Raw genomic sequence first — 17,758 nt, forward strand, 5'->3', positions numbered from 1 at the left:
AATTTCCACTTTCCAGAGGTGAGTGGAGCCCTTGCGGCTTCACAGAGATCTTTCTCAGCCTTTTCCTAGAGATAATGAGGACTCTCTTGATTTACACCAAGTGTCCTCCAGGTCTGTAGAGGCCTCTCGATTGACGCCATTCAAGACTAGACAGAGGTCCCCAGCAAACAATCACAATCTCTGTGTTCTACTTACTCCTTGCCGTCCACCCTTCCTCCTTGCTAAGGGCGAAAGGTTGCTAATTAAACAGGGAAAAACAGCCCAAGGCTGACACCATCGGAATGCTTAATGCTGTCCTTCATTTCAAGTTGCAATGTCCAATTTTTTTTTATTTTTGCCAGTATTGCATTTTTTTCTACGGCAATCTAGTTTAAGAGTTCTGGGATTAAATTAGAGAGAGAGAGAGATGGATGTTCTGACGTTCTGCGGAAGCTTGGCGTATTGCCTATATGATAGAAATGCCGTTCCTTCCCCCAAATTCTCTTAGGAATTGGCCTTTAAAATCCCGTGGGAGGGAGAAATTGGATTGGGGAAATATTAATGTATCGCAATGCTGCCCAAAGCTTGGGACAGCTGAAAACTGTGCAATCAGCATAAAATTTGGGGAAATTGATGGAAATTGATACGGGTTATGTTTATTTCAGGGGTGTCAAACTCAAGGCCGGCGGGTTCCTTAGATCTGGCCTGCGGGGCCACCCTGGAAACAGCAAAGGATTGGCCCGTGGTGCCTCTGCCAGCGAAAACGGACCTGGGGGGGTTGTGTGGGTCCCCCCCACTCCCCGTTTCGTTGGCAGAGGTCTGCAAGAGAGTGTCATGGCTGAAAATGGGTTGCCCCCCCCCCAAAAAAATAAGCTGTCAGAACTTCAAGCTGCATTTATTCTAGTGCTGACATAAGAAGGAGAAGCAGAGTTGTCTGGATAGGGACGTTTGACTTTTTACCTACTTATTTTCCCTGAAGATAATATCCCCTAGGAGATGGGATGGGAGGGGGGAAATTTCTTTGAGCTGGAGCAGTAGATTAGGGGTAGAGTGATTTGGGCCCACCGTACCATCACATGCCAAAAGCAGGGAAGCGCAGGGGGGTTGTGTAGGTGTGGGCACGCGCGTGTGTGACACCCCTCCCCCCACTTTTGGCACATGATGGCAAAAAGGTTAGCCATCACTGCCCTAATGTATCTTATGGAGCAAAAATTAATATAAGACTCAGTCTTACTTTCGGGGAAACACGATAGTTACACAGCTCTTCCTTGCTACAATGTTCTTTTTAACCTCGAGCCAAAAATGGGCCTTTGTGTAATAGGTTTGAACTCTGCTCTGGGGGCAGCGGAGAATAGACTATCCCCCCTCCATTAACGGCCTGTCAGATGTTTTAAAGACCTCGATTTTGTCTTCCCGTTTAACCTTTCCTTCTCAAGGACTTCCTTCTAAGCTGGAGGACTTTGAAGCCATCCTGAAGAGCTGGATGACACTTTGGGGGGGGGGGAAGACCCCCAACCCATCAAAGCAAATTGCTAGATCGCCGGCCCATCACTTGCTCAAACGAAGGAGATGGGGGGGATACCTGTCAAAGGAAGAGCTAATTTTCGGCTGATAAGTCCCCCAGAAAGGAGAAGAAAAAAAACCACCTGGAATTCTTTAATTTTGCTGCCAATTCTAATTACTCTTCGGTGAAAGGCCGATTTAAGAGGAAGGAGGACTTCCCGTCCAGTTATCTCGTTTTCCTGCCCCCCCTCCCCCGGTTTCTCGCCTTTCGAGATGTCACTTTGCTTCCCAGCATAACAAACAATATAAATATAAATACACACACACATACACACACACATCTGTCTGTCTGTCTGTCTCTCCCTCTCTCGTTCTGTCTGTGTCTCTCTCTCACTCACTCACTCACTCTCTGCCTCTCTCTCCCTCCCTCTGTCTCTCTCTCCCTCCCTCCCTCTGTCTCCTTTCCTGTCTCTCTCTCACTCCCACCCTCTCTCTGTCTCTCTCTCCCCCTCCCTCCCTCCCTCCGTCTCTCTCCCCCCTCTTTCTCTCTGTCTCTCTCTCCCCCTCCCTCCCTCCGTCTCTCTCCCCCCTCTTTCTCTGTCTCTCTCTCTCTCCCTCCCTCTCTGTCTCCTTCCCTGTCTCTCTCTCACTCCCACCCTCTCTCTGTCTCTCTCTCCCCCTCCCTCCCTCCCTCCGTCTCTCTCCCCCCTCTTTCTCTCTGTCTCTCTCTCCCCCTCCCTCCCTCCGTCTCTCTCCCCCCTCTTTCTCTGTCTCTCTCTCTCTCCCTCCCTCTCTGTCTCCTTCCCTGTCTCTCTCTCACTCCCACCCTCTCTCTGTCTCTCTCTCCCCCTCCCTCCATCTCCCCCTCCCTCCCTCCCTCCGTCTCTCTCCCCCTCTTTCTCTCTGTCTCTCTCCGTCTCTCTCCCTCCCTCCCTCTGTCTTTCTCCCCTCTGTCTCCTTCCCTGTCTCTCTCTCACTCCCATCCTCTCTCTGTCTCTCTCTCCCCTTCCCTTCATCTCTCCCTCCCTCCCTTACGTGATCCCCCTTTTGCGACCTTCCAATGAGCCAAGTCCACAGAGAAGCCGGATTCACGTAACAACCCCGTGGCTAACTTAACACCTGCAGTGATTCGCTTAACGACGGCGGAAAGATGGTAAAAAAAACACAGGAGGAAAATTCACTGAACAGCCTTTTCACTTAATAACAGAAATGTTGCGGTCGTAAGTGTAGAACGGGGTAGGGTCTCCTGCTTGGGCGGAGGGGGTGGACTAGATGACCTGAGAGGTCCCTTCCGACCCTGTTAATCTGTAATCTAATCAGAATCATAGGTCTCTTCAGAGGGACCTTAGAGGTCTTCTAGTCTAACCCCTGATATGAAGTCCATTCTACTGTTGGTCCTGTAGCCCAGTGTTTCCCAAACTTGGCTATTTTAAGATGCATGGACTTCAATTCCCAGAATTCCCCAACCAATATGCCTGGTTGAGGAATTCTGGGAGTTGAAGTCCATACATCTTCAAAGGGTCAAGTTTGGGAAACACTGCTGTAGCCCAACTCCCATCTACAAGCTGATGTTGAAAGGTTGGCTGACTTCTCTCACAACCGCACAAAATAATTTTGCAAGGAGTCCTGAGTCTAATGTTGTGTGTGTGTGTGTGTTTGTGTGTGATCTCAGGACTAAGATGATTGAACCCGTGATCTTTTGCAACACACACACACACACACACAAAAGGGCCAACACCGCTCGATTACAATCCTGGCCCAGCAATTCGAGAATGCCTGTTTTGTGATTAATTTGCTAGGGCCTTTTAATGGGCCCGGCGGCTTCTAATGGCCACGGTCGTAATTATTATTAGCGTCGTCGTCAACACTTTGCACCTATTTATAGCTCAGGGATGATAAATAATTCAGAATTTTTTTTTTTACAGGACGGGCGAGCGGCAGAAAGAACGCGAGCTAAAACAGGAGTGGTTAATGCCGAATTTAATTGAAGGGAGCAGCGAATGCGTGGTCTTTTCCCCTCACCTTTTAAATAACTGCGATAGTTTTCGGGTTCACGACCGTTTTGTCAATTTCACGAAGCGGCTGGGGAATGAGGAGATCCAAGAGCAACTCAAGGTTGACATTACACACCCTAAGAGCGTTTTAAACTTATTGTTGATTAAACCATCGTTTTATACTCTAGGCGCCTTGTTTGTTGCTGTTCTTAATCGGTATAATGCCTTTGGAGAAATTGTAGCTGTAATAATTTGACAGTTCATTAAGACTTTATAACTCTCTCTCTCTCTCTTTCTCTTTCTCTCTCTCTCTCTCTCTCTCTCGTACACACGCACATATGTACGAGTCACAGCAAGGAGAAGAAAGGATGGAATGGCTTAACCTCGCTTAACTCCTTCAACAAACTTTAAATGGGATTGTAAGCAGGGGTGAAATCCAGCAGGTTCTGGCGAACCCGTAGTGGAAATTTTGAGCAATTCGGAGAATCGGCAAATACCACCTCTGACTGGTCCCCGAATGGGGAGGGAATGGAGATTTTGCAATATCCTTCCCCCTGGAGTGGGAAGGGAATGGGGATTTTGCAATATCTTTCCCCTGGAGTGGGGAGGGAATGGGGATTTTGCAGTATTTTTCCCCTGGAGTGGGGAGGGAATGGGGATTTTGCAGTATCTTTCCCCTGGAGTGGGGAGGGAATGGAGATTTTGCTGTATCTTTCCCCTGGAGTGGGGTGGGAATGGAGATTTTGCTGTATCTTTCCCTTGGAGTGGAGAGGGAATGGGGATTTTGCAGTATCTTTCCCCTGGAGTGGGGAGGGAATGGGGATTTTGCAGTATCCTTGCCCCAGGAGTGGGGTGGGAATGGAGATTTTGCAGTATCCTTCCCCTGCCACGCCCACCATGCCACACCCACAGAACCGGTAGTAAAAAAAAATTGAATTTCACCACTGATTCCCCCCCCCAAACCCTTAGTACCTGGTCCCCCTTTTCCGACATTAAACTGTCTCTTCTCACCCCCAAATGCAATTTCTGGTTTTCCCAACGAGTGGCGATCAGTCTTATAAAGATATTTATCGCACTTTTCCAATATTGGGGAAAGAGAGAGAGAGAGAGAGAGAGAGAGAGAGAAAGAGAGAGAGAGAGAGAGAGAGAGGGAGGGATGTGATGGCCACAACGGAAGGCTTCGTCCCAGCTGCCTCAAGAGGGATCAAAATATTAAATTTCAGTAAATATCCACCCCCAACGCCACCTGGGGCCGATCTGAACTCTCATGGGGGTCTTGGAAGAAGTTAGAATTTTAGTTAGATTAACAAGAGTCGGAAGGGGACCTCGGAGGTCTTCTAGTCCAACCCCCTGCTTAGGCAGGAAACCTGCATTCCATTTCAGACAAACGGGTGTCCAATCTCTTCTTTAAAAATTCTCCAGCGTTGGGAGAATTTACAACTTGCTCAAAAGGAGCCCGGCCGTTCGCAAGCTCTTCAGCACGCGGGCCATGGCGTCTTCTCAAACAACATGAACCGATGCGAGGAGACAACTCGGTGCCCGCTAAAGACTCGGATTCTCATTTGACGCCAGCGGAACTGACAGGCGGTGGCAGGATGAATGACAGGGCTGGGCAGTGCCGGCGTTAACTCATCAGAACAGCTAGGGTGCTGCGGGTGATTTGAGGGCTGTTTTATTTATCTCTGACCCTCTTTATTTCCATCCGTCAGAATAGAGCTGGGAGGGACCTTGGAGGTCATCTAGTCCAACCCTCTGTTCAAGCAGGAGACCCTAGACCCGTGATGGCGAACCTATGGCATGTGTGCCAGAGGTGGCACGCGGAACCATGTCACCTGGCATGCCAGCTTAGCTCCGGCGCACGTGTGTGCACCGGCCAGCTGATTTTCAGGCCTTCTGGGCCCACCAGAAGCAGGGAAACAAGCTGTTTCCTGCCTCCGGAGGGAGGAGGTGGGGAGTCTCTGGAGGCTGGGGACAGCAAAAAATATCACTTCCTGTCCAACCGGAAGTTGGGAAACGGGCCGTTTCGAGCCTCCAGAGGGCCTCCGAGGAGATGGGGAAGGCTGTTTTCGCCCTCCCCAGATGCATAGAGAGGATCTGGAGCCAGGTGAGAAACGGGCCTACTGGGCCATTGCATGCCAGGAGCGGGTGGGGGAGGGGGGTCACATGCACAGGGGCGGGCAGGGCGCATAGAATTATGGATGTGGGCATACACACGCGTGAACCTCCTCCATCCCCCCCCTTCCTGGCACGCAATGGCAAAAAGGTTAGCCATCACTGCCCTAGATTATTTCAGACAAATGATTGTCCAATCTCTTCTTGAAAACCTTCAGTGATGGAGCAACCCATGACTTCTGTTCCACTGGTTAACTGTCTTTGCTGTTAGGAAATTCCTCCTTAGTTCTTAAGTTGCTTTCCTCCTTGATTAGTTTCCATCCGTTGCTTCAGGTGCTTTGGCGAATAACAGAGTTGGGAGGGACCCCGGAGGTCTTCTAGTCCAGCCCCCTGCAGAAGCAAGAAATCCTACACAGTCCTGGACAAATGGCTGTCTAATCTCATCTTTAAAACTTCCAGTGTTGGAGCATTCACAACTTCTGGTGGCAAGTTGTTCCACTGGTCAATTGTCCTCATTGTCAGAAAATTTCTCTTTAATTCTAGGTTGCTTCTCTCCTTGATTAGTTTCCATCTACTGTTTCTTGTTCTGCCTTCTGGTGCTTCGGAAACTAAGTTGACCCCCTCTTCTTTGTGGCAGTCCCTCAAATACTGGAAGACTGCTATCATGTCCGACCCCCTCAATGTCCTTCTTTTCTCTAGATCCTTGGACTTCATCCTTAGGAAAAGGGAAAAGGCAAGTTGGACAATGAGGACTAGCACCTCAGAAGTTGCTTTGGTGGTGGCGGGCATCAGCTGAAAACGGCAGAGATGGAACGGGTGACCGTCTGCACCGAAGGAAGTTGAATGTGGGTCGGAAATACAGGCAGTGTCCTCAACTTACGACAGTTTGTTTAGTGACCGTTTGAAGTTACAACGGTACTGGGGGAAAAAAGTGACTTCGTTTTTCACACTTACGACCGTCGGAGCCTCCCCGTGCTCAAAATTCAGACCCTTGGCTCATACTTATGACAGTCGCAGTGTCCCAGGGGTCACGTGATCCCTTTAAAGGACTTAAAAGAACGGCGTCAAGAAAAGTCGTAGGATGGGGTGAAATTCACTTAACGGCTGTCTCGCTTAGCAACGGAAATGCTGGGCTCGACTGCGGTCGTAAAGCCGAGGACTGCCTGTGTTAAGAAGCTGCTTTCGCTGTTCTCTCTCTAGGCCCATCTCGTTCTAATGTGCCCCGTGGCATCCATTCAAAGTTTCTTCCCATTAGCTGCTTCCTGACTCTTTAAAGGGGAATTGTGCCAGGCAGAGGAACTCAAAATTTTCTCCTACGGGTTCGTGCTTAATTTGCAGGAAAAAATTTTCCAATATGTTGACCTTTGTAAACTGCTCAGAGAGTGCTGTAAACCACGATGGAGCGGTATGGAGTCCTCGACTTACGACCACAACATTTCTGTCGCTAAGTGAGACACTTGGTTAAAGAGCTGATATGTAGGTAGTGTTAACAGCCGGGGACTGTCCTGCTTTACGTCCTAACATCTTGGCAATAAGTCACGGTCTCCTTGGGATCCTCCACTTCCATGAATCCAGAGGGAAAAACATCTGGAAGGCCATGGGGGCGACAGAAGGATAGATAGATAGATAGATAGATAGATAGATAGATAGATAGATAGATAGACAGATAGATAGATGATAGATAGATAGATAGATGATAGATAGATAGATAGATAGATAGATAGATAGATAGATAGATAGATAGAAGGATACAGGAAAGATTAGAAGAATAAGGTAGCAAAAGAATGGGGAAACCATAAGGCCCAGCCATCAACGGGAGGTGCCAATCACAACTTTCTCTTGAGAAAATAATAAAATGAGAAGATATTTTTTTTTAAAAAAAATACTAGAATCTGCAGAAATGGATAATTAACACTTGAAATGAAAGAGAAGGAAGATTCTGAAACATGGGATTCGTTTTATCCATGGTTAAATAACAGAAAGAGAAGTTGGAACGTTTAAAATTGTAAGGGAAGGATTCATTTTACCATGAGGGCTTATTATGATACGTTTATTATTCATATGATTGAGTATTAACAAGTATTAATATTATGTTGAGAAAATACTGTTTATTATATGATCCCTACTAATGGATATGATGGTGATGACTATTGCTCAAATGTAACAACACACTTTTTATATAGACGTGGAAACGGTTGCTCTTTCTTTATACAATAAAATTTAAAAAAAAAATATTTGGAAAAAAAGAAAAGAACTTTCTCTTAGAATAACAAGAGTTGGAAGGGACCTTGGAGGTCTTCTAGTCCAACCCCACAGATCACTTCACGGATGAGAGATCGGCACCACTTTTGATCTCTTCACACCGTCCGCCGTCAAAGGCAGGGATCTGGAGATTTCCAAACCACCTTCCACTTAATCCTTAAACGAACCGACAAAAGAAGCTGGAAATATTGAGAAAGAGGATAAACGGGTTTCTGCATGCCGAGGAGTTTGCTCTATGTTCCCCCGTCCCTTCTCAACGTTTAAACTCTCTTTTCTTCATTTCCCCTGCGTGGCGAGAGAAATTTCTTTCCCCAGAGTCCAAAAATGAAAAGCAGTCTAATATACACTCTGTATTAATATCCCATATTTCTGTCAATCTAATCTAATCTAATCTAATCTAATCTAATCTAATCTAATCTAATCTAATCTAATCATCTAATCTTTCTTTCTTTCTTTCTTTCTTTCTTTCTTTCTTTCTTTCTTTCTTTCTTTCTTTCTTTCTTTCTTTCTTTCTTTCTTTCTTTCTTTCCTGTCAGGGTTCTGACTGAGCAGGTCAGGAATGCTTCACGAGTTGAATCAATCAATCTATCTATCTATCTATCTATCTATCTATCTATCTATCTATCTATCTACCGCGTTTTCCCAAAAATAAGACCCTGTTTTATATATTTTTGAACCGTGAAATAAGCGCTTGGCCTTATTGCCATGTGCTCAAAAGCCCGATTGGGTTTATTATCAGGGGATGTCTTATTTTGGGGGAAACAGGGTATCTATCTATCTATCCATTTGATCTCTCTCTATCCATCCATGCATTTATCTCTATCTCCATCCACCCAATCCATCCATCCTTCCATCCTATCTATCCATCTATCCACCCATATCTATCTATCTATCCATCCATCCATCCATCCATCCATCCATCCATCCATCCATTTATCTCTATCTCCATCCACCCAATTCATTCATCCATCCATCCATCCATCTCTATCTATCTATCATCTATCTACCTACCTACCTACCTACCCACCATCCATCCATCCATCCATCCATCCATCCATCCATGCATTTATCTCTATCTCCATCCACCCAATCCATCCATCCTTCCATCCTATCTATCCATCTATCCATCCATGCATTTATCTCTATCTCCATCCACCCAATCCATCCATCCTTCCATCCTATCTATCCATCCATCCAGCCACCCATATCTATCTATCTATCTATCTATCTATCTATCTATCTATCTATCTATCCATCCATCCATCCATTTATCTCTATCTCCATCCACCCAATCCATTCATCCATCCATCCATCCATCTCTATCTATCTATCTATCTATCTACTCACCATCCATCCATCCATCCATCCATCCATCCATCCATCCATCCGACTTTAATACTGCCCATCACACGTGCGTGACTCTGGATGGTTTACAAATAAATAATATATTTCCTTCAAATTTCCCAAGCACAAAAAAAAGGCCCCCGAATATTCTCCATGATTGGTCCAGAATTACAGGCAGGTATATAGATAGCAACGTGCAACATAGAACGCACCTGTTCTACTGGAAAGGTGGGAAGTGACACAGAATAAAAATACCAATTCAGGAAGGAGGGGGGGAAAAAAGAAAAAGAAAGAACCACCAGCTTTCCTCTCGGAGAAATGGGCTTTGAAGTCGCACCACTTCCTGTAAAGCTTGCATAATACTCCATGGGGGGAAAGGCCAGGAAACACAGTAGAGATATATATATTATTTATATCTGTTTGCTGCTGTGATGCCAAGCGCTCCAAAGGCCGGTGGCCAAAGCATCAGACCACAGGAAGCTTTTGCTGCCGTTTTGTGTTCTCTGACCTGCTCACACTTCTTTAAAGATGCACACCGTTCTCAAAGGTCTCTCCAGAACAAGCCATCCGCGCATCGAAGTTAAAGTTGCTTAGCATGCAAACCAAGGTATTAAAAGGGAGGGGGGGCGCTGACTTAAAACAAAAATCAGGTACATTTCGAGTCACATGGCATACCCAACTGTTGACTGCCTGTCAAGATGGGGGGAGGGAGGGAGGGAAGGAAGGAAAATGAAAGAAAAGGAAGGGACAGAGGGAGGGAGGAAGAAAGGAGAGATGAAAGGAAGGAAGGAAGGAAGGAAGGGAAGGAGGAAGGAAGGGAGGGAGGGAGGGAGGAAGGAAGGAAGGAAAGCAGGGAGGGAGGGAAGGAAGGAAGGAGGGAAGAAAGGGAAGGAGGGAGGGAGGAGGGAAGGAAAGCAGGGAGGGAAGGAAGGAAGGAGGGAAGGAGAGAAGAAAGGGAAGGAGGAAGGAAGAAAGGAAAGAAGGAAGGAAGGAAGGAAGGAAGGAAAAGAGGGAGGGAAGGAAGGAGGGAAGGAAGGAAGGAGGGAAGAAAGGGAAGGAGGAAGGAAGGGAGGAAGAGAGGGAAGGAAAGCAGGGAGGGAGGGAAGGAAGGAAGGAAGGAGGGAAGGAAGGAAGGAAGGAGGGAAGAAAGGAAAGGAGGAAGGGAGGGAGGAAGAGCGGGAAGGAAGGCAGGGAGGGAGGGAAGGAGGAAGGGAAGGAAAAGGAGGGAAGGAAGGAAGGAAAGGTAAGGTCTCTCCCCCTCCCCTTCTATAGAGAGCTTTCAGGATTTTTACACCCTCCTTATAGCTAATGGGTTACCTAGCATCCCTATTTTTTTAATTATTATTTTTTTTACAAAATGCAAATTGCTTCTTGCCACAGAGCTACAGTGACAAGGAAGGTGGGAGTCCTTCTGCCAAGGGACTTCTGCCTTGTTACCATAGCCTGATTTGGCCTCCACGGGGAAGTTTCTGCCGGAGGGGGGGGGGAAACGGAGGGAGGGAGGGAGGGAGAGAGTTGGGCTCCGAGACCATCACAAACAGCAAGCAACAGCCCAAACAAACAAACGATTAAAAAAAAAAAGAGAGGAAAAAAAATCAACTTTTCTCCAAAAGGCTCCCCCACCCCAAACCCTCCGCCTCTCCCACCGCAACGTAAGCTCTCCGAGCTCCTTGCATAACAAAAGATACGTGTTCCTGTAGCTCTTATTTCCAAGCGAGAGATTGCAACGCTTCCATCCCTTAAGGAAGGGTCGAGGGGTGGTGGGGGGGTGGGGGTTGGTTTGCGTGGGGCACCCCCAAAAGCACCTGCCTTACCTTGATCAGGGCTGAGGCACCGGGCGGATTTCAAATCGTCCATATTCCGAAAGAGGGGTCAAAGAGGAGGAGGAGAGCCAAAGTCCAGGAGCCGGGAGTGAGAAGCATCACTGAAACGGCGAGGAGAGCATCTCGGAGGGATTGGCGGCGGCGACGGCGGCGTTCTCAGCCACGCCAAAGGATGCATCTCGGCGGCGCAAAAGCCAAAACTTCCTGGGAGATGGAGCTTTTTCTCTCCTCCGGCCTCATCCTGGTCCCCCCAGCCAGAATGACAAGCCGGGCAGGTAGAAAAGAGAAGGATGGAGAGAGAGACAGAGACAAAGAGAGAGAGAGGGAGAGGGAGAGAGACAGAGAGAGAGAGAGAGATGGAGAGAGAGAGAGAGAGAGAGGGAGAGAGAGACACACACAGAGGGAGAGAGACAGAGAGAGAGACACACAGAGAGAAAGAGAGAGAGAGAGAGAGAGAGACACACACACAGAGAGAGAGACAGAGACACACACAGAGAAAGAGAGAGAGAGCGAGAGAGAGGGAGAGAGAGACACACACAGAGAGAGAGACAGAGAGAGAGAGAGAGACACACAGAGAGAGAGACACACACACACACAGAGAGAGAGAGAGAGGGAGAGAGAGAGACACACACACACAGAGACACACACACACACACAGAGAGAGAGAGAGAGAGAGAGAGAGAGAGAGGGAGAGAGGGGGGGGGAGAGAGAGACACAGAGAGAGAGACACACACAGAGAGAGAAAGAGAGAGAGAGAGAGGGAGAGAGAGAGACACACACACACAGACACACACACACACACACAGAGAGAGAGAGAGAGGGGGGGGAGAGAGAGAGACACAGAGAGAGACAGAGACACACACAGAGAGAGAGAGAGAAAGGGAGGGAGAGAGAGAGAGACACAAAGAGACACAGAGAGAGAGAGAGAGAGAGAGAGAGACAGAGAGAGACAGAGAGAGAAAGAGAGAGACAGAGAGGGAGAGAAAGAGAGGGAGAGAAAAAGAGAGAGAGAGAGAAAGGGACAAAACAACCAGCAGAAGCTTCGGTGATGCTCGGCCCGGTCTCTTGGAAAAGGAGGCAATTCGATCTCTTGACACCGAGCAGCGCAAAAAAAGGAAGGGGCTGCGGTGTGTGGCAACAATCGCTTGGCTTTTCACAATCGCAGGCACAACAGTTGGAAGCAACTGCTCTTTCGCACGTCCTCCGCAGGTGCTGATAGCCCCCCCTGCCCCCCCACTCCTCGCTCCGGAGGCTGGAGATCTCACCTTCGGTCATGGATCTGGGCCGTGTGGCCTCGACGTTTCAAAGCTGTAAAATGGGAAGGGTGGGGGGGGCGTCCTGCTTCTGTAGCGCTTTCCGTAAATAGAGATCCCCGGCGGATAGTACCAAGGCACAACGTCAGGCCGCCGATGCTCGGGGGGGTTACAACTCGGACGTCGCCAAATTCGACGCCGACACCGGATTTTAAAAACTCTTTAAAAACCACCTTTTTTCCAAAAGGCAGCTGGACTTCCTTGGTTGTTTTTTTTTTTCCTTGAAAAGGTTTCGCTTCTCATCGGAAGGAGCTTCATCGGTTCTCCGAGAAGCTTTTTGGATGAGAAGCGAAATGTTTTCAAGGAAGGGAGAAAAAAAAAAAAACAAGAAAGTTCAGTTGACGTTTTTTGGGGGGAAGCAGCTTTGGGACAACCACGACCTGGATGATGGAGGACCTTCCGTAGACAACACTTTGCAAGAGTTCTCAGGATGTAGAAGTCACTTCCATTCGGCCAAAAGACACCCGAGCGATTCAAATTCAGACATTTGAAGTTTTTCCTTAGGAGTAGAGTAGAACAAGAAGCAACGGGTGGAAACTAATCAAGGAGAGAAGCAACTTAGAACTAAGGAGAAATTTCCTGACAGTTAGAACAATTAACCCGTGGAACAACTTGCCACTAGAAGTTGTGAATGCTCCAACACTGGAAATTTTTAAGAAGAGGTTGGATAATCATTTGTCTGAAGTGGTGTAGGGTTTCCTGCCTAAGCAGGAGGTTGGACTAGAAGACCTCCAAGGTCCCTTCCAACTCTGCTATTCTCAAGTGATTAAAAAGTGCCATGGGGTACTCAACAAGCTATCAAAGCTAAGGAATGGTTTCCCACAGTTTTTTTCCCCACCCTGCCAAGTTGTCACAAAAAGGAACTCCACTTCTTCAGGTGTGTGTGTGTGCACGTCTTGGGTGTCATTTCTGTATATTTTGGCAAGCTCCTGCTTTTATGATACAGGCAGTCCTCGGCTTACAACCGTTTATTTAGTGGCCATACGAAATTACAGCACAGCACTTGAGAAAAAGTCTCTACCTAGGGCTGTTTTTTGCACTTACGACGGTTGCAACATCCCCGTGGTCGTATGATTTACATTCGGATGCTTGACGACTGATTTTATATTTATGACGGTTGCAGTGTCCTTGGAGGGGGGCAGGGGGGCGTGACCCCCCCTTTTGCGACCTTTGGACAAGCCAAGTCAATGGGAAATCCAGATTCACTGAAAAGCTGTGTTAACGACTTAGCCGCTGCATTGATTCGCTTAACAACGGTGGCAAGGAAGGATGTAAAACGGGGGCAAAACTCTCTTGACAAGTTTCTGGCGTAGCCACATAAATCCTGGGCTCAGTTGTGTTCGAGGATTATTGTTATCTCTTTTATTCATTAAACATGAAACTCAGTCAACTGAACATTTAAAGAGGCGTCACAAATACCACTGACTGGTGCTAATGGTTGATATGATACTCCGTTGTGTGTGTTTGTTCTTTTTCACTTGTTCCTAATCGTTTCCACGCCTAGCTTTGACCAGTTCTTGGGGGGAATGGTGCGGGTTTTTTTTTTTTTTTTTAATTTGATTTATATGCCGCCCTTCTCCGAAGACTCAGGGCGGCTTACAATGTGCTCAGCAATAGCCTTCATCCTTTTGTATATTTATACAAAGTCAGCTTATTGCCCCCACAACTGGGTCCTCAATTTACCTACCTTAGAAAGGATGGAAGGCTGAGTCAACCTTGAGCCTTGGCGAGATTCGAACCCTGCAGTAATTGCAGGCAGCTGGTCTTAATAACCAGCTTAATAACAGGGTGCCTTAAACCCCTGTACTACCAAGGCTCTCACCTCACAATCGGAGGCTGTGAGTTCGATCCAGGTAGAGGCAGATATTTCTCTTTCTGGGCGCAACGAGAAATATATCTGCTGAACAAAACTCCGTACTGGCGTCAAGAAGGGCATCCGGCCAGAAAACCGCTCTGCTAGCTCCATTCCGTTGCCCAGACTCTACCCTGCAAGGGATGATAGGGTCGTTAAACGATGATGATGATGATGATGACACTCCTCAAGAGGAGTGACAACGAGGTGGAGTGGCCTGATGGAAACGTTTCCACGCCGTTTGAGTGGATGATGGGATGCCACTTTGACGGGACGTCAAAGATCCAACTGCGCTCAACGGGAATTCCCGCCTTCTCGCCACACGGCTGAGAATCTGAAAAGCTGCTCTTTTTTTTTTTTCCCCAATTGGACTTTTCTGGAGAAGAAGACCTTTCGCTTCTCATCCAAGAAGTGTGGAAAGCCATTGAAGTCGCTAAGCTTATTTGCATCCTACAAACCACTGTCCCTATGGGTCACCTCTGCCGTTGTCTCCACAGCAACTCAGAGCTGCAAAAAAATAAAAAATTCTCATGTGCCGGGATCCTTGGGGACCTTTCTTGTATTTAAACAACTTTGGTGGTTGTGTATACTCGGGCTACTGTTCACTTTCAAAGTCTTTTTCGGAGTGCCAGCCTTAAGGGAGGATTTTAAGGAAATGATGACCTTCTCTGCCGTATCAAGAAATAATTAACATTGGGAAAGACGGAAAGAAACGTAGAGGAGTCCCAAGAAGCACCCAAATTACGAGGTTTTATGAAAATTCTGGATGAAAAACATTGCACGCGACAGGCAAGCCGTATTAAATGTCTTAAGTCTCCGCTAAGAGCGAAGAAGAATCATTAAACGGTTTTCTTCCCTTTCATTGGGAATTTTTAAAAACCTGAAATATAAAAGCAAACCGAAGCCCTTCCAGCTACTTCTGGAATTGACATGCAAGTGAAATTGAATTTGGGATCTGTCACCGAGAGAGAGAGAGAGAGAGAGAGAGAGAGAGAGAGAGAGAGAGAGAGAGAGAGAGAGAGAGACGGAGGGAAAGAGATTGAAAAGACAATGACAGACAAGGCAGTCTGACGTATTGACGTGAATAAATGATCGACGCCGTAAACGAAGGACCGGGGCAGGTGAGACACCCCCCTCCCCCCTCCCAGGACCCACTTTAGCAAGCCTTTCAGGGTGATTATTGCCGCAGAGAAATAATTGCTTTTTTTTTTCTTCTTCTTCTTCTTCCTTTCACATGACGGAAGGAAATATTGCTGCAGGTAATTGAACGGGAATGCACGGAGCCCAGGATATATTGTTCTACAACTGTCTCCATAGACAAAGCAGAGGCGGGATTCAGCCGGTTCGGACTAGCTTGCTTGAACCGGTAGCGGAAATCGGGAGTGGGCCCGCTCACCCGCCGTGGCATTCTGCCATTCTATTTAGGCACAATTTTGAGGCTGGGCAAATGCGCGGACGGCGCACGCACCATCAAAGCACATGTGTGGATATTAGCGAACCGGTAGGGAAAGTAAGTGCATACCTACCCCTGCCTCAAAGGGCTTATTCTACGATGCCTGAGGTTGAAGAACGGGTCTCCTTTTTATTTTTTTATTTTTTTATTTTTTTTTTATTTTTTTTTTTTATTGAAAAGGTTTTCAAATACAAATTTTTCCCCCTTTTTCCCCCCCTCCCCCCCTCCCTAACCCCCCCTCCCCACCCTTCCCCCCCTGTGACTTCTTCGTAACAAAAAAAAAAAACCCTAATTCATAACAGATTACTTACTCCCTCCTCAAAATACTGACCTTTACTTACTAAAAGTATTATAAATCCCCCTTTATCCATACATTTCAGAAAAGAAGAAGAGAAAAAAAACAAAAAAAAAACAAACACATTATACTATAACTATTATAAAATAACTTCTAATTTAGCATAATAGTGTTTTATATCTATACATTATTGCAACAATTCAAAACCACCTTCCACTTTAAAACTATACGATAAGTCCTACTTTAATAACATTTCAAAGCGGGCTCCCCATAAAATCTAATTTAACATTTATTCCACTCTATCCATTTCCTCCACTCCCCTAAATGTATCACTTAAAAATCCCTTTTCTTAAACTAATCAGTCTGTAGCTAGCTTATTCTCCTTTTTATTGATGATGGGATGGAGGTGAGCAGGTATCAATCTGGATTAGAATAGAATAGAATGACAGAGTTGGAAGGGACCTTGGAGGTCTTTTAGTCCAACCCCCTGCCCAGGCAGGAAACCCTACCCCACTTCAGACGAAGGGTTATCCAACTTCTTCTTAAGAACTTCCAGTGTTGGAGCATTCGCAACTTCTGGTGGCAAGTTGTTCCACGGATTAATTGTTCTGTCAGGAAATTTCTCCTTAGTTCTAGGTTGCTTCTCTCCTTGATTAGTTTCCACCCGTTGCTTCTTCTCCTATCCTCAGGTGCTTTGGAGAATAGCAACCTGGAATGAAGGAGAAACTTCCTAACAGTGAGGACAATTAACCAGTGGAACTGCTTGCCACCAGAAGTTGTGGGTGCTCCATCATTAGAGGATTTTAAGAAGAGATTGGACAGCCATTTGTCTGGAATGGTATAGACTCTCCTGCTCGAGCCGGGGGCTGGACTAGCTGACCTCCAAGGCCCCTTCCAACTCTGTTTATTCTATGTTCAAACTCCCAGAATTCCCCAGCCGGCAAGGAATTCTGGGAGTTGGAAGTCCACCCGTCTTCAAGTGCCCAAGGTTGGGGAAAAACCCCGCATTAGTTCTTTCTTAGCGCAGAGAATCATGATTTAAAGATGCTGTGGTTTAAGATTTTTATTTATGTACTTATTATTAATTTTTTAATGCAGCCTCCCTATAAGAGGACTCTGGGCCTCCCTAGATGGAGCCATGCAGTTTTCAGGTTGCCACCATGCATTCTGCTCCCGTTCCATCCCCGCATGCAAACCACAGCGAATAAATAGAGCAGCATCTGCATGGGCCAAGCTAAAATAATTCCTCATTTGCTGGCTGGCCATGAGGATGGGGAGACGAACGAGAGAAAGAGAGAGAGAGAGAGAGAGAAAGAGAGAAGGAGATTATCCCTTTTCTGTGCCAGCAACGACGATTAAGGCCTCTCATCTGGATATCGCATGCCGCATTATATTATTAATTCATTTTAAAATTCTGATCCCATCAATGTTCTTTTTTTTGGGGGGGAGAAGAAAAACAAAACAAAACAAGCAAAAACATAACAAAAAAAAAAACACCCACCACCATCGGGGGGGGGGGAGCAAAGTAGATATGCCGCTGGAGAGGCTGAAATGCCATCAATTAATCTTTCTTTGGTGGCCCTAATGACAGAGCTGTTTTACAAAATGGATGGGAAAACAAGGAGCGTCAGCTGGAATGATAACCTGCTGGGCCCTTGAGAATTTTTTTAATTTCTAGTGTCCCAGAGCTTAGTACTGTGGTGCTTCCCAGGCAATGATGGAGGAGGGAGAAGGAGAAGGAGGAGGAGGAGGAGAAGGAGAAGGAGGAGGAGGAGGAGAAGGAGAAGGAGAAGGAGAAGGAGAAGGAGAAGAAGAGGAAGAGGAGGAG

At 46.8% G+C, this 17,758-nt stretch overlaps 1 protein-coding gene across 3 annotated transcripts in view; it reads right to left on the minus strand.

Moving 5' to 3' along the window:
• Positions 1-17,758, minus strand: part of PLCH2 (phospholipase C eta 2) — a 182,161-nt gene that overhangs the window by 83,176 nt on the left and 81,227 nt on the right. Inside the window, exon 1 of one of the 3 annotated variants that reach the window (XM_087879288.1) lies at positions 11,009-11,162. The exons of the other annotated variants lie outside the window; for them this stretch is intronic. Coding sequence (XP_087735414.1) covers positions 11,009-11,051 — 43 coding nt within the window. The 5' untranslated portion in view covers positions 11,052-11,162. Of the gene's footprint in view, positions 1-11,008; positions 11,163-17,758 lie in introns of those variants that run through there. 3 annotated transcript variants of the gene reach the window in all.

The sequence above is a fragment of the Pantherophis guttatus genome, chromosome 15, assembly GCF_059756535.1.
Source record: "Pantherophis guttatus breed Tessera chromosome 15, ASM5975653v1, whole genome shotgun sequence".
Lineage (NCBI taxonomy): Eukaryota > Metazoa > Chordata > Lepidosauria > Squamata > Colubridae > Pantherophis > Pantherophis guttatus.